The 16,762-nt window shown below is 42.6% G+C and overlaps 1 protein-coding gene across 1 annotated transcript in view; it reads left to right on the top strand.

The window, feature by feature from the left end:
• The window catches only part of cdh23 (cadherin-related 23), a 710,459-nt gene that overhangs the window by 683,681 nt on the left and 10,016 nt on the right, over window positions 1–16,762 (top strand). The window contains 6 exon segments of the mRNA XM_052041602.1: window positions 1,378–1,539; window positions 3,107–3,363; window positions 6,299–6,378; window positions 10,874–11,012; window positions 14,193–14,272; window positions 16,016–16,056. Of these exon segments, the coding sequence (XP_051897562.1) occupies window positions 1,378–1,539; window positions 3,107–3,363; window positions 6,299–6,378; window positions 10,874–11,012; window positions 14,193–14,272; window positions 16,016–16,056 (759 nt within the window).

Here is a 16,762-nt window from a genome sequence, read left to right on the forward strand (position 1 = left end):
ACACTCTTTTGAGTTCTTGATGATAATTTCAAAGATTTAATGCTTTATTGGAAGATTGGAGCTATTTATAATAAATCCAGTTTCTTTGCTTTAGAGAATAGTCTTTACTAGCATTCACTGCAGAAGTGAAAGTCCTGTGTTGAATTTATAAATGCAGCTTCCTTAGTCATCTGCTGGAAAGAGGATAATCCTTCTCATCCATTTTGTCAGACTGGTCAGTTTTATCGTAATGTTGCTGGTTTAAGCAGCACCACGGTAAAACAATGACCAGTTTGACCAAATCTTCAATAGTCTTGCATAAAAGATCATTTATTTTGTGATTTTTGTTTCACCTCGACTGAATATAAATCAATATTGTTCAATAGAAATACCCAGTTGGCCACAGCTATGCTTTCAATGTGCATTTATGGAAGTCCATTAGCTCATTGCTTTCTACCATAATAATGAATTTATACCACTCTCATAATGATGATAAATGTATTTCTATCTGGTAAATATTTACCACTATTCCTTAACCAAGAAGTGAGCTTCATACAGCAATCAAAATACAGTTTTCCATCTCATCCCACCAATAATTGCACAATAAGTTACATGCTTACACCATGTGAATATGAACAGTTAGGTCCGAAGACCGAGAAATATTTACTCTTTCATTAATTAGTTGGGAGTGAAATTAGCCACTCTGAGATTCCCAGTTAGTCGAGTGTGGCTTCTGACTAACATGTGGTCCAAAAGCAAAATACTGCAAGAAATCTGAAGTAAAAACAAAGTGCTGTAAATGTTAATGTTCCGGGGGAGATGTGCATTTATCAGAAGAGGGAAGGCTGAGAGATAAAACAAGTTTTAAGATGCAGAGGAAGAGAGGGAAAAGAAACAAAGTTTGTGATTGAGTAGAAGGGAGGAGGAACTGAGTGGCAAAGTCGTCTGGAATATGTTCCAGATTCCAGCATTCTCTCCAATTTCCTCTGGCCAATCATCAGGTCTTTTCACTTCTCCAGGGCTTTCATTACCTTGTACTGTTAATATTTATTTTGTCATTTACTCTCTCTACCCTCTGTCATATCACCGACATTCCCTTTTCTCCTCTCCCTGATGAGAGGCCATTGACCTGAAGCATTACTTCGGTTTCTGTCTCCACAGATACTGCCTGACCTGCTAGGCATTTGCCACAGTTTTTATACCAGTGGCAAGGTTAACATCAGCTTTATTGTGAGAGGCTAATCTATATTTCTGTTGGTTTGATTGATCTATAAGGAAAGGCGTATTTGGTCCTTATGAATGATCTTCCCCTTTACCAAGGCTATAATGTCATCTGATGTCGCTTTCTTTGGATGCCCTTTCTGTGCGGATACTGTTGGATCTGTCTCCTCCCTGTAGGTGTTGCAACTGATGCTAAGGTTGGCTCTGAACTGATCAGAGTGGAGGCACATGATGCTGATATCGGAAACAACAGCCTAATCTTCTATCAGATTATTAATATCCGCTACATAAAGCTGCAGTTCAATGATTCTGAAGACGTTGGGAATGTCTTCATCATAGGTGGGTCACAGGAGGCGCGTGCTTCAGTGTACCTTGCTTGTTTGCTGCTGTGAAACCTTAATACCAGGCACTTGATGTTATCTTATAATACTGTTACTTAACAACTTGGTGTGAACTGCCTTTCTCCATGTTTTAACAATTTTCCTTAATACCTGACCTTTCATGTAAAAAAAAATTCCCAACCCATTTCACAGAGGCTCACACAAAAACACCAAGGTGGAGATATTAGAATGGGTGACCGGAGGACTGGTCAGAAGGGTTCAAGAGTAGGAGAGATAACCATTGGTAATCGTATCCATGCTTTCCTCAGATCCTAGACTTCCCTCCCTAAATACAGGCTCATCCACTACCAAAGGTACAAACCATTTTTTTGGCCAGATTTCTGCTCTCCTGTCCTTACCTCCTATTTTGATATTTTTTGTGAAGTGCCCTGGAATATTTTACTGTTAAAGGCATTGTATTAATGCAAATGATTGTCACGTATCAGCAGATAACGTGAACAGAGTAAACTACTGCTTATTCTATGAGCTTCACGGGAACAAGGAATTTCATTGCACCCTGGTGTATATGACAATAAATTAATCTGAAACTCCAAGCGGAACAGAGATAGCTGAGGTTCAGATAGCTGCTGTTTGCAGTCAACACACCCTACTTTGTCATGTGGAAAGGTCTGCAGAACTGAACCTATTTCGCAGAAAATAGGACTCCGCAGCGGCGCAGGCTGGGCCTTCTCCCACCTTGGTTATTCTATTTAGTGTCAACTAGTGAGAGGCAATTAGTAAATGTGCAGTTGGCATTCCTTTAATCGTAATATTATAGGAAGATACAGGAGCCTGAGGGCACGTACCACCAGGCTTAAGGTCAGCTTCTACCCCACTGTGATAAGACTATTGAACGGTTCCCTTATACGATGAGATGGACTCTGACCTCAGGATCTACCTTGTTGTGACCTTGCACCTTATTGCACTGCACTTTCTCTGTAGCTGTGACACTTTACTCTGTAATGTTATTGTTTTTACCCCGTACTACATCAATGCACTCTGTACTAACCCGATGTAACTGCACTGTGTAATGAATTGACCTGTACGATCGGTATGCAAGACAAGTTTTTCACTGTACCTCGGTACAAGTGACAATAATAAACCAATGCCAATACCAATTTATGGCATAGGAGGAGGGAATGCAGTCCATCAAGTTCATGCTAGCCAGCAATGGGTTTGGTTGATCCCATCCCCAGCTCTTGGTCCACAGTCCTACCCATAGAGGCCCAGTGGCCCTGTAGCTTTCAGCACTTCACCTCAGTCCTATTTAAATGTGGTGGTTTCACCTTCTATCAAGCAGTGAATTCCAAACCCACCAGATGAAATAAGGTTTTCTTCAATTCCCCTCTCACCCTACCAGTCATTTTAAACCTATGCCCCCCCTTAATAATTGACCCAAGGCAATAGGCTCTTTGTATCCACCCTGTGTAGGTCTCTCGCATCCTCTGATTTGGTGACCAGAGATCGTTGAGCTGTTGCTGAGGAATCCCACATTTTAAAACTATTACCCTTGAATCCATTTGCAGGGGAACATGATGGCATTGTGAGGACCTTCGACCTCTTCACGGCCTACAGTCCTGGGTACTTCCTGGTGGACATCATGGCATCAGACCTAGCAGGACACAACGATACGTCAGTGATCGGGATTTACATTCTGCGGGATGACCAGCGAGTCAAGATCGTCATCAACGAGATCCCCGAGAGGGTGCGAGAGTTTGGCGAGCAATTCATTAAATTGCTTTCCAACATCACTGGAGCCATAGTCAACACAGATGATGTGCAGGTAATTGTTTTACTCTTGACTGCTCATTCTTGACTGCAGGACCAACCAGAACCAAGGATGAAGGGTGTATCATTCAATAGCATCTCATTGATAGCTTGCGGTGAGGTCAGACTTTAGTGTACCAACCCACTCGTGTACAGTGGTGTGGTTGTAAGAAGAAGGATCAGGAGCAGATCTATGACCCATTGTACCTACTCCATCATTACTGATCCTGAACATTGGTATTGGTTTACTATTGTCACTTGAAAAACTTGTCTTGCATACGTTTGTACAGATCAAGATATATTGAGTTAGTACAGAGTGCATTGAGGTAGTACAGGGTAAGGACAATAACAGAATACAGAGTAAAGTGTCACAGCTACAGGGAAGTGCATTGCAGGTAGACAATAAGGTGCAAGGTCAAACAAGGTAGATCCTGAGGTCATAGTCCATCTTATTGTATAAGGGAACTGTTCAATAGTCTTACCACCGTGCGATAGAAGCTGTCCTTGAGCCTGGTGGTATGTGCCCTCAGGCTCCTGTATCTTCTGCCTGATGGAGAGAAGAGAGAATGACCCGGGTGGGTGGGGTCTTTGATTATGCTGGCTGCTTCACCAAGGCAGTGAGAGGTATAGACAGAGTCCATGGAAGGGAGGCTGGTTTCTGTGACGTGCTGGGCTGTGTCCACAACTCTCTTCAGTTTCTTGCGGTCCTGGGCAGAGCAGTTACCAAGCCGTGATGCATCCAGACAGGATGATTTCTATGATGCATTGATAAAAATTGGTGAGTGTCAAAGGGGACATGCCAAATTTCTTTAGCCTCCTGAGGAAGTAGAGGCGCTGGTGAGCTTTCTTGGCCATGGCGTCTATGTGGTTGGACCAGGACAGGCTACTGGTGATGTTCATTTCTAGAAACTTGAAGCTCTCAACCCTCTCGACCTCAGCACCGTTGATGCAGACAGGTGCATGTACACTGCCCCCTTTCCTGAAGTCAATGACCAGCTCTTTTGTTTTGCTGACATTGAGGGAAAGGCTGTTGTCATGACACCATGTTACCAAGCTCTCTATCTCCTTCCTGTACTCCGACTCATTGTTATTTGAGATACGGCCTACTACGGTGGTATCATCTGCAAAATTGTAGCTGGAGTTAGAGCAGAATCTGGCCACACAGTCACGAGTGTATAGGAAGTAGAGGGCTGAGGACGCAGCCTTGTGGGGCACCAGTGTTGAGAATAATCGTGCTGGGGGTGTTGCTGCCTGTCCTCACTGATTGAGTCTGTTGATCAGAAAGTCAAGGATCCAGTTACAGAGGGAGGTGTTGAGTCCCAGGTCTCTGAGTTTAGTGATGAGTTTGCTTGGAATTATAGTATTGAAGGCGGAGCTGTAGTCAATAAACAATAGTCTAGCGTAGGTGTCTTTACTGTCCACATGCTCCAGAGATGAGTGTAGAGCCATGGAGATGGCGTTCCACTGTAGACCTGTTTCAGTGGTAGGCAAATTGCAGTGGGTCGAGGTTTTCTGGGAGGCTGGAGTTAATGTGTGCCATGACCAGCCTCTCAAAGCACTTCATGATGGTGGACGTCAGAGCCACTGGTCAGTAGTCATTAAGGCATGTTACCTTGTTTTTCTTCAGTACCGGGATAACAGTGGTCTTCTTAAAACGGGTGGGAACCTCAGATTGAAGCAGGGAGAGGTTAAATATGTCTGCAAATACCCCTGCCAGGGTGATCAGCACAAGATCTGAGCACTCAGCCAGGGACACCATCTGGGCCAGATGCTTTCCTCGTGTTCACTCTCCGGAAGACTGATCTTACGTCCTCGACGGTGACCACGGGTTCAGTTGCATTGGAAGCTGTCAGGGTGGGTGGTAACACTCCCCTCCCCCACCCCCCCCATCCCAATCCACATAGCCCTCAATTCCCTTGTGCCCATAAATCTACCCAATCTCAATGCTGAATGCCCCATTGATCAGGGTCTGAGTAGCCACAGCCCTTTCAGTCTAGACTCACAGTCTCACAGTTGAGAAGTTCGTCATCTCAGTTCTAATTGGCCGAGGCCTTATCATGGGGCCATGCCCTTCAATTCTAGAGTCAATAAGCCAGGGGGAATGGGATGGCAGCATTTGTCTGTGAAGTTCGCCTTGTGACTGGACGAACAATTTAGAGTCCAGCGCAGAGAATTAGAGGGTGCAGGTTTGGTTGGAGATGAGGAACACAGAGGAAGCCGGGCTGGAAGAGCAGAGGACTTATTGGAATGCAGGGTTTGTGTGGGTGTGGCCAGGACACTTCAGTGGTTACAGACTGATCCCAGCAAGTGCAGAAGAACAAAAACAAGAAATTGCAGAGGGAATAGGCCATCTGGTCCTTGAAGCTTGCTCCACCATTCAGTACCAGCAAGGTTGAGCTAATGTCGACTTCAACTCCATTTTCCTGCCTGATCCCCATAACCCAAAAATCTGTTTCTGTCTTGAATATATTCAATGATTCAACCACCAGAAAATTCAAAGGGGCATTAAAAAGTGGCTTTATTTTAAAGGCTTTTATTTGCTACAAAATTATTGGAATTGCATGGTGATGGAATAAACAGTCAAATATTAACCAATGAAGCAATTAAGGGTCAATTCCCATTGGCCATAAGATGGTTGGGCTTTGGAAGGATGGACGTGTCAGCTCACCAGTGTTGGGAATGTGAGTGCTTGATAGTTGAAGATAGTTGAATGCATTTAACCCAGGTCGGTGATCTCAAGGGTGAACACATAGAGGTGGATGACAGGCCCTGTAAACTGGTCACGAATCAAGTCCAATCCAATCATCCGGATTGTATGAGAGTTCCTGGCACAGGTGGGGCTGGGTGGGGGAAGAGATGGTCTTCTGGCCCTGCTGCAATGTGTTTGTAGTTGATGGGTAAACCATGTGCATCTCTCCATCAATGATTGCTCCGTGTTTTTGTATTTACAGTTTCATGTTGATCAGAAGGGCCGGGTGAATTTCGCCCAGACAGATGTTCTGATCCACGTGGTGCACACGGAAACAACCGCATCTTGACGTGGAGCGGTGAGTCAGCAGCCACACTTCACTCTTTTCCGCTGCTGTAAAGTGTCAGAACAGGTCCCAATCCCCTCAGGCCACCAAAAGCTCCCAACTTCATGGGTTTTTCCGTGTGCACAATACAGAACTTGTCTCCTTAGTGGGCTTGACGTAATTTCCTTACGACAGAGGAAGCCATTCAGCTCTTTGAGTCTACGCTAGCTCACAGAGCAATCCTATTTCTCCACTAGTTTTCCCTGTAACCTATTCTTCCTGTAGCCCCATTAATTCTATCACCCACCTCCATGTGTAATGAACAGTGGGCAATTGACCCACCAGTGGGGACCATTGTCTGGAAGTTTCCTTTTGGTTGGCAAAAATTGTCACAGATTTGGAAAGGCCCCAATCCTCTGCTGACCTTTACCCAGACTGAAAACAAAATGCGATACACAAGAGACTGCAGATTCAGGAGCAGAAAACGAACTGCTGGAGGAACTCAGCGAGTCGAGCAGCATCTGGAGAGAACTGAGCAACCCAAAATGCCAACCATCCCTCTACCTCTACAGATGCTGCTTGACCTGCTGAGATTTTCCGGTAGTATATTTTTTTGTTGAAAAGAAATTGCATTTACATAACAACTGAAAATGCTGGAAACACTCAGCAGGTCAGGCAGAATCTGTAAAAAAGGAAAAATGGCATTGATGTTTCCAGTCAAAGACCCTTCATCAGAGCTGCCTGACCTGCTGAGTGTTTCCAGCATTTTCTGCTTTTATTTTAGATTTCCAGCATCTGTAGTTTTTGATTTGCATCTTTGACGTAGTGAAAAAATTCAAGGCGTTGCGCTCTTTTGGGGAATGACAGTACAGTGGTTAAACCAGTGGACTCATGCCCAGAGCCCCAGACTGCTGCTCTGGAGAGATCATCCTCAGCGGCTGGAGAAGTTAAGTTCAAGTAATTAAATAAATCTGGAATATAAAACTAACATCACTGGTAACCATGAAAAAAAAATGGATTGGTGCAAAAATCTGAACTGGTTCAATAATGTCCTTACCTGGTGTAGCCTGTATGTGACTTAAGACCTACAGCGATATGGTAACTTAAATACCCTCTGAAAAGAACCAATGCAAGACTGACAAAGGATGGACTGTAACCCTGGCTTTGTCAGTGACGTCCGCATCCCACGAACTAATAAATGGAAGTTGCTGCAGTGGAAGTGATGCTCCCTAAAGTGGCAACGAGGGAAGAGGAAACACTTGCATTTCTGCAGGGCATTTCATGACACAGGGCATCCCAAAGTGAAAAACAATCAATGGGCCCTCACGCAAACTGCGGGAGGAACACAATGGGCCAGGCAGCATCCGTGGAGGGAAATGGACCAGTTGATGTTTCGGGTCGAGACCCTCATCTGGACAGGTCTTAACCTGAAATGTCAGCTGTCTATTTCCCTCCACAGATGTTGCCCGACCCGCTGAGTTCCTCCAGCAGTTTGTGTGTCCGCTCCAGATTCCAGCATCTGCAGTCTCTTGTGTCTCCAATCAATGGGACTTACTGAAGAGGGTTTAAATTTAACGGGATTAGTAAAAATTCTAGGTGGTAGTTTTAAAAACATTAGAAACAGAGGATGAAAGTTTGAGGGAAGTGATACTGGCAGTGTGTGCTCTCTGGGAAAGTGGTGTAAAGAACAGTCTGTTTTTTGGAAATCATTCAAATAGAGGATGATATGTTCTAGATCTTTGGACTGAAAGTCTGTCAGTTTGTCCCCATAGTAATGGAGTGAAGTGAATTGCAGTCCAATGAACCTCATTTTAAAAATAAAACTAAAAATGTGAAATGACATCGGCGGGGGGAGGGGGGGAGATTTTATTCAGAGTGAGGAAAAGGGAAGCAGACAGAAGATTTAAAAAAAAAATAAGGTTAGCTGAAAACTGTCTTGTTCACTTACTCCTCCTCGAGCAGACATCCATAAGGGTATAGACACCACCCACTGAAAAAGGAAGATGAATCAACTTTACATTTCTAAAGTTCCTCTAAGTTTCTGAAGTCTCCCAAAGTGCTTTGCGAGGGCATCACAAAGTTTGATGCCAATCCAGTAACTCCCTCGTAGGTAAATGTCTGTCAGTCTCCACTTTGAATATACTAAATGACACCGCCTGCTCAGCGCCAGTGTGGAGGATTCCAAGAGTCACCATCCCCTGAGGAAAGAAATTTCTTTTCAGCTCTAGCTGAAATGGGCAACCCAATAATCTGAAACTATGCCCCCCTGTTCAGTTTCCCCCCACTTAGGTAAACATCCCCTCAGAATCTTGTCTGATCACTTCTCATTCTTCTGTACTCTAATGTGTAGGTTGAGCAGGTCAGGCCTTTCTTCAGATGTTAATGCTTTCATCCAAGGAAGCCACCCATTAAGCCATTTCTGCACTGTCTCCAATCCAAGCACATCCATCCTTGAATATGGAGACAAAACTGCACTCAGTACTTCCAGGTGTGGTCTCACCAGTGCCTGTAAAATTACATCAGAACTATTCTACTTTCACACTCCATACAGCTTCACTTCATTTAAACAGTTTGCTTTCCATTCTTCCTTTCAAACTGAATGACCTCACATTTTCCACATTATACACCAACAGCATCTTGCCCACTCACTTACTGCAAGCTACCTATTATCCCTTTGCAGCCTCTTTTCATCCTCCTCACAATTTCAGTTCCTTCATCCAAGTCTTTCATTTAGATTATAAATAATCAAGGCTCCAGCACGTGCGGGCTGCCCCCAGAACACTCTGCACAAAAGATGCATTTCACTGTGTGTTTCGATGTAGATGTGACTGATAAAGATATCCTATCTTATCAAATGCCTTCTCGAGATCAAAATAAACTGCATCTGCTGATTTGCCTTCATCTACCCAGTTCGTTACATCCTCAAACAACTCTTGCAAATCTTTCAAACATGATTTCCCTTTCAAGTAACGATGATGTTGATTCTGCTTGATTGTCTCTAAATGTCCTTACTTGACATCCTTGTTAATGGATTTTCCCCAATGACAAATGTTAGGCTAACTGGTCTAGGTTTCAAACTTCTTGTCTCCCTCCTTTCTCGAATGTTACATTTGCAGTTTTCCAATTCTCTACAACCTGTCTAGAATCCAGGAAATGTTAGTAGATTACTGCAAATACATCCACAATGCCTGCAGCAGCTACTTTCAAGACTCAAGGTTGCAGGCCATCGAGGTGTTCACTCGTCAGTCTTAGCCCCATCAGTTTGTCAAGTACATTGTTAATAGTGATAGAAGTTGTTTTAGTTCCTCCCACCCTCTAGCCCCTTAGTTGGATTGCTATGGTGTATCATGAAGACTGATCCAAAATAATTATTCAAGATCTCTGCCATTTCTCTATTTCCTATCATTAGTTACCCCAGTATTTCCCCCTAAGGAACCAACATATACTTCAGCTACTCTCTTTTATATGTGTTATATAATCTTAGTATCTGATTTTATATTAGTTGCAAGTTTACTCTTATACTCTATCTTCTCCCTCTCTATAATTATTTTATCCTTTTGCTGTTTTCTAAAAGGTTTCCAAACCTCTGGCTTATAACTCACCTATGCAACATTGTACACCTCTTCATTCAGTTTGATACCATCCATAACGTCTTTAGTTAAATACCGTTGGTGCATCCTTCTCGTGGAGCTTTTCTTTCTCACTGGCATACCCCTTTGCTCAGCCTTACTCCATTCTGCCTTTGCAAAAAGGAGAAAAACCCAGCTGAATCTGACCCTGGCCTGAACACTTATTTTCTGGCTGGACATAAGTGGATCATAAGATCTTTATTAGTCACATGTACATCGAAACACACAGTGAAATACACCTTTTGCGTAACGATTTTGGGGGGCAGCCCGCAAGTGTCGCCACACTTCCGGCACCAACATAGCACGCCCATAACTTCCTAACCTGTACGTCTTTGGAATGTGGGAGGAAACCGGAGCACCCGGAGGAAACCTACACAGACACGGGGAGAACGTACAAACTCCTTACAGACAGTGGCCGGATTTGAACCCGGGTCTCTGGCGCTGTAAAGCATTATGCTAACCACTATGCTACCGTGCCTGTATCAGACACAGGGATCTGGCTAATATTTCCTTATTTATCTCAGGAACACTGAAGCTGCTTTGCTGAAGATTGGCACTATTGGATGTTTCTCTGTGTTAAAGTTACGGTACTTCTTAAGACAAGTTACTGACCACATCAGGCTGGGAATCAAGTCTAGTATATGTTTACCGTGAATGGTTAAGCGATGCCCCACTGATGTTTGAGAGCTTCACCACAGGGAAATTGAAAATGTTGTACCACAAGGATTTTGCACAAGGAAGTTGCGAATCTTCCACAAGTTAGCTCATAGAAATTGTAAATATTGCACCATCAAGATTTGTGCAAGCATTTGGACCACAAGGATTTGCACTAGGAAACTCAGAATGTTTATTCTTTATAATTGTCCGATTTTACTCAACTCACAGTGTTCTCCTGTTGCAGGGTAATACAAATGATTGACGAAAATAAAGAACAATTGAGGAATCTATTCCGGAATTACAATGTCCTCGATGTCCAACCAGCTGTGACGGTCAGAGCGGCTAATGATATGACGTCCTTGCAGGTATTGCTTAAATGGGTATCTTAGTGTTAACAGAAATAATAGGTTTTATTCTCATACCTGATGTTGTTTGGAAAGCATTGTGGAAAAAATATTTGCATTACTTGAATTTTCAGAGTTTAACCAATGACAACTGAAAAGTCACCAGGAAGACCTAATTTGCAAAGTTCTTCAAAATCAATATAACTTTGCATTGGCAAAATATTTTGTAATGCAAGTCACACGTTATACTTTAAGAGTGCCATTTTTAAAATGTGGATTTTGTAGTGAGACTTCTGACTAATTGCTTGTGGACATGTAATGGTCAGTGACCTGACAGAATAACTCACTGGAAAAACCGAAAACAGTATAAGCCAGTAATTACGGTAATAATACCTGCACACGGGTAACTTGCATTATTACCTAACTACTGATTTAGTTTCACTTTATTACAGAAGCAGAAAGGTGATGCATTTCCCTGTATTTTTATAACCTAAAATACCACATGTAATGAAATGAGCCAAACAGAAACCTGAAAAAAATACATGGCCTCATTATTACCACAATACTATGTTGATTGCCACGTAGGCTGCATTACAAAATTCAAGGATGGTCTCAAAGCCTCCTTTGCAAAATTGCAACATTCCTATTGGCTCCTGAGGATCTCTGGTCCACAACCACTCAAAATGGGGAAGGAGCTTTGAGGACAGCAGTAAATACATAGAGTCCATGCACACAGAAATCCAGTGTAAATGGCAAAAGGCCACCACTTCACAACCACTCCCCCTGCCTCATAGCTCCCTTTCTCTGGAAGAGTCCATGCATCCCATATTTGCCTCACCTCAGAACCCATAGAACTTGAGTGGAAGAACTCAATTACTGAGAAAAGTTAATTTGTATGTAACCTTCACCCTCCTCCCCCTCTGATGCAAACTAGAAATTCTGACTGGGTACTAGTTATCTTCCATATAGCAAGCAGACTGCACTGATTGCAACCCAGAAGCGCACTGGCCGCCATAGTTTTTGGTGTCAAGAGTCATTCAGCAAAGAAACGAGCCCTGCTGGGAATCCTGTGTGTCCGATTAACCTGTACCTGTGCTATAGATGGTGCTGCCAGCTCTGGAGGTATCCCTGGAGATGTCCCTCCTCCCCCACCATTAGTCACCTCACATGTCCATCACTACAGAGCCCCGCCTTCCTGTCACTGGGAAAGGAAACTGGCCCTTAAAACCAAGTAGATGATTGTTGGCTATCACTTACAGGGATTTTTTAATATAATAAATGTTCAAAGATCTTGTTTTTAATATGCCTTGTGAGTTTTCTCCCTGGATAATGCAGCCAGCAGTATTGTTGAAGTTTGTTCATCCCTGGAAGGTTGGTATCCTTAGACTCAGCCTGTTCACTGCTGAATAACAAGTATTAAGGTGCTCTCACACTGATGAACAAAATGATTCATATGGAAGTCTGTAATAAAAACAGAAAATGTTGGAAATACACAACAGGTCAGTCAGCATCTGTGGAGAGAGAAACAGTTCATTATTCAGATTGGTGACCTTAGATGATGACAAGGATGGGGCACCCTGAACCCCAGTGATCTGCACTCCAAAATTTCGGGCTAACAGTTCATCAGTCCTTATGGCTAAATGAGTGGGTCATTCATCCTAAACCAGAAGGCCATGGGTTCAAATCCCACTTCAGAACCTCAAATAATAAAAAAAAATCCAGGCTGTCGCTTTACTTTAAGACAGTTAAATGCACGGTGGACATAAAAGATCCCATACCTCTGCTTTGGAGAAAAATGTGCTTCCTTGTCAACATTTATCCCTCTACCAAGATTAGCTCGTCAAATCCTCCATGCTGTTCGTGAGAGTTACTGTGCACCAATGGACATTATAGGAGCGAATGCTCTTCAGAAATAATTGTCTTGAGAGTGCTTTTTGATGTCCTAAGTTTGTGAAAGGCACCACAGAGATGCAAGTATTTCTTCTTATGCATTTAATGACCATTATCTTTCTTTCTTTATCAGAGCTAATGGGCCCAAATAGCACAGCACAGCAGGAGAGAAGTCCTGCTCCAGTGGTGTACAAATTTGACGAGATCTGATCTGGAGAACCAATAAGTTAGTTTCTTTATCCAAGAGGCAGAGTAGTGAATGTTTACTGGGTTGGCTCCTGGGATGTGGGGTTGTTCCACAGGGAAAGATTGAGCAGCATGAACCTTTACTCACTGTGGTTTAATAGAATGGGAAGCGATCTCATTGAGACGATTAGGATTATGAAGGTGGCAAAGATGTTTTCAATATATGATCTCAGCATAAATGGATCACCCATTTTAAGACAGTAATTTTTTTTCTCAGAGAGTTGAGAATATTTAGAATTCTGTACCCAAGGGAGATGCGAATGCTGAATATTGAAGCATTAAAGGCAGAGATCGAGCATTTATATGATAAATGAATCAAGAGATCTGGAAATGAAGTGGGAAACTTTAGTTGAAGCCGATATCGGATTAGCCATGATCCAGCGGTTATATAGTCTACCTCTGCCTGTATTTCTGATGTTCTTGGGTTCTGCAGCCAAATTTGAATTAGTTAAGCACAGATGAATTTAGGAGTAAGCTAAAGGGAGAAAGGAACAGAAAGCTGAGCTGGAAGTGAAAGACGAAGTACAAACATCAGCAGATAAGTCAAATTGTCTTGTTTCAGTACTGCTCATTTTTATAATATTGACTTGACTTTCTTTGTTGCTGTTGATGTGTGTAAGCTGTCCAAGTGCCTTTGTGTCCAATCACTTTATTACATTGAATTGTGTAATAACAGATCAGATGGGATTCAATGGGAGGGACTGAGGAGGCCACAAATATTGTTATTGCTTCCAAGAATCTTCTGTCCAGCTTTGACAGCTGGAGAGTTTCAGCAAATTGGCATCTTCACCATTCAGCAGAAAATATCCAAATTAAAATCTCTAAATTTTACTCAATTAACTAGTAAAAACATAAGCCTTAATGAAAAATAGCTGAGCCGTTTGCTATTCTGATAGTACTCAATACAATTGTATCGGAGTTGTTGATGAATCCTAGCAACCATTTGTCTACAGAGGAGTCAAGTGATTATTATATGAATACACCACAAAAGTGACTACACTTCAAAAAGTAATGCATTGGCTGGGATCCTTTTAAGTGCTATGTAATCTTTCTTCCCTTTTGCAGATGGCAATAATTATTCTCGCAGTGTTACTTTTCCTGGCTACTATGCTGTTCATCTTTATGAATTGGTATTACAGAACAGTGTAAGTGCCTTGGTTTAATGTTTATATTCAACATCATCTCAAAGGTATAATGAAATACACTGTAGGACGTAGTCGCGTACCTGATGCCAAATGTTTGAGATATGGGGGCATTTCTGCAGAGCTTTGCCACCTGTGTGGGTTTTAATGCCTATCACCCTGTTTAGAGTACAGTAGAGGCAGATCACAACCTCACTCAGGTAACATTCTCTGCAGTTGTCGTCTTAAAATGTAAGAAATAGGACTATCCCATCACGCTGACTGCCATTCAGTAAGATCATGGCTGATCTTTTCCTCAGTGCCACTTTCCTGCACTAACCCCATAGGCCTTGATTTCCCGTAATATCTAAAAATCTATCCATCTCTGAAAATATTCAGCAACTCAGCCTCCACAGCCTTCTTGGATAGAGAAGTCCAAAGATTTCAAAAAAAAAGTCCAAAAAAAATCCTCTGGGAGAAGAAATTTCTCCTATCGCAGTCCTTAATGGACAGCCTTTTGTTCTTGAGACTGAGACCCCTGGTTTTGACACCCCATCGAGGACAAACATCAACTTCTCATCTCCCCAGTCAAGCCCAAAAAGAAATGTGGGCAATGTGGGAGGGAAGGGTTAGATAGATCTTAGAGCAGAATAAAATGTCGGCACAACAATGTGGGCTAAAGGGCCTGTACTGTGCTGCAATGTTCGATGTTCAATGTGATCATCTCGCGTTCTTCTAATCACAAGAACAAGGGGTGTTCACACTGAAACACACAGAATTCATAGTCTGCTTAATCTCCCTTCATATGAAAAGTCCACCATTCCATGAATCAATCTGATAAAACCTTGTCGCGTTATTTCTGTCACAAGAATATCCTTCCTTAGGCTGGGAGACTAGTTCTGTATGTAATATTCCAGATGCAGTCTCACCAGGGCTCTATATAATTGGAGCAGAACATCTCTACTCATGTACTCTAATCCTCTGGCAATGAGAACCAGCATTCAGTTTGTCTTCCTAGTTTTGCTGCTGTACCTGTATATTAATTTTCAGAGATTTGCATACACTCAACTCCCTCTGAACATTGGCTTTCAATATTGCATTATTGAAAAGTGTTCTGCCTTTCTACTTTTTTCACCAAGTGGATAACCTCATCTTTTTTCCAGATTATATTCCATCTGCCATGTCCTTGCCCATTCACGGAACCTCTCTGTATCCTTCTGAAGCCTCTCTATGGCCTCCTCACAGCCCACACTGCCACCTAGCTTTGTAAATTAAAAGACAAAAGCACCCCGATGCCACTAGCTCTGCCCCTTCACTCGAGTGATATTTAAATAGCAAATCTCCTTCTATTCCCTCTCCTGCTGGTACTCAGATCAAATCTGGCAGGGTAGATTGAGGGGAGAATTTGAAATCATAGGCCTAGCTGTAGGAAGAGTAGATCTGAAATCACAGTCTGGTGGGGAATTGGAATTGGTTTATTATTGTCACTTGTACCAAAGTACAGTGAAAAACTTGGCTGGCCTGCTGAGTTCCTCATCTAGATTCCAGCATCTGCAGTCCCTTTTCTCACAGTGAAAAACTTGTTTTGTATATAGTTCATACAGATCAATTCATTACACAGTGCATTGAGGTACCTAGATATATAGCCGATCTTTACATTTGGGGTCAGTACTTCTTTATGTGTGTGTCCTTCCTTCAAAATGTGAAAACCTAAAACGTGCATCCAAGTCCAGATAGTGAAAGTATCTCTCTGTTCATTGTCAACAGGCATAAAAGAAAGTTGAAGGCCATTGTAGCAGGTTCCACTGGTAAGTAATGCTCAGGGTAAGTTATCAAAAGCATATTACAATAGATCAGCTTAGCCAATAACCAGTTACAGAGTCAGAAGGTAGCAGGTTCATGCCCCACTATGGATTGAGCATGGAAGCCAGGTTAACCCTTAAGTGGTATTCTGAGGGAGTGCTGCATGACCACCTGTATTTTGGATTGGTTGTTCGTTCAAGGACCTGTCTGACAGTTTCCCTCTCAGTTGGATTCAAAGGATCACATGCTCTATTCGTTGAACACCTGGAGTTTGCCCAGTAGATTGGCTAATGTTCTCACCAGGATGACCTGATACAGTAGTGTCTCTGGGACCTTGCTTTGTGCAAAGTTGCCATCACATTTTCCTACAGTGACTGCAACATTCAACTTACTGTAAAGTGGTATCCCAAAAGCAGAGAAGAAATTCAAATCCCTTTCCTCTCTGCAGCTTTTCTAGGGTTTTAATGGCAAACTTCAGTGGCAAGGTCCCTTAAATGACCTGATTTTCACATTGGATGGGGAAATATTTTTACATCAGTACCAGGCATGAAGCTACGAGTAAGATGCAAAGACCAAGCAATAATCAAATATTGCCTGGACTCTATCCCATGCTTCCATTAGACGTTGAAGCTTTAAGGAAACAGTATTACATTGTGCATTACATTCCCTCTTTACTCTGGCCTTCAATAAGAAACACTTATGAAAATCCAC

Source organism: Pristis pectinata, chromosome 30 (genome assembly GCF_009764475.1).
Source record: "Pristis pectinata isolate sPriPec2 chromosome 30, sPriPec2.1.pri, whole genome shotgun sequence".
NCBI lineage: Eukaryota > Metazoa > Chordata > Chondrichthyes > Rhinopristiformes > Pristidae > Pristis > Pristis pectinata.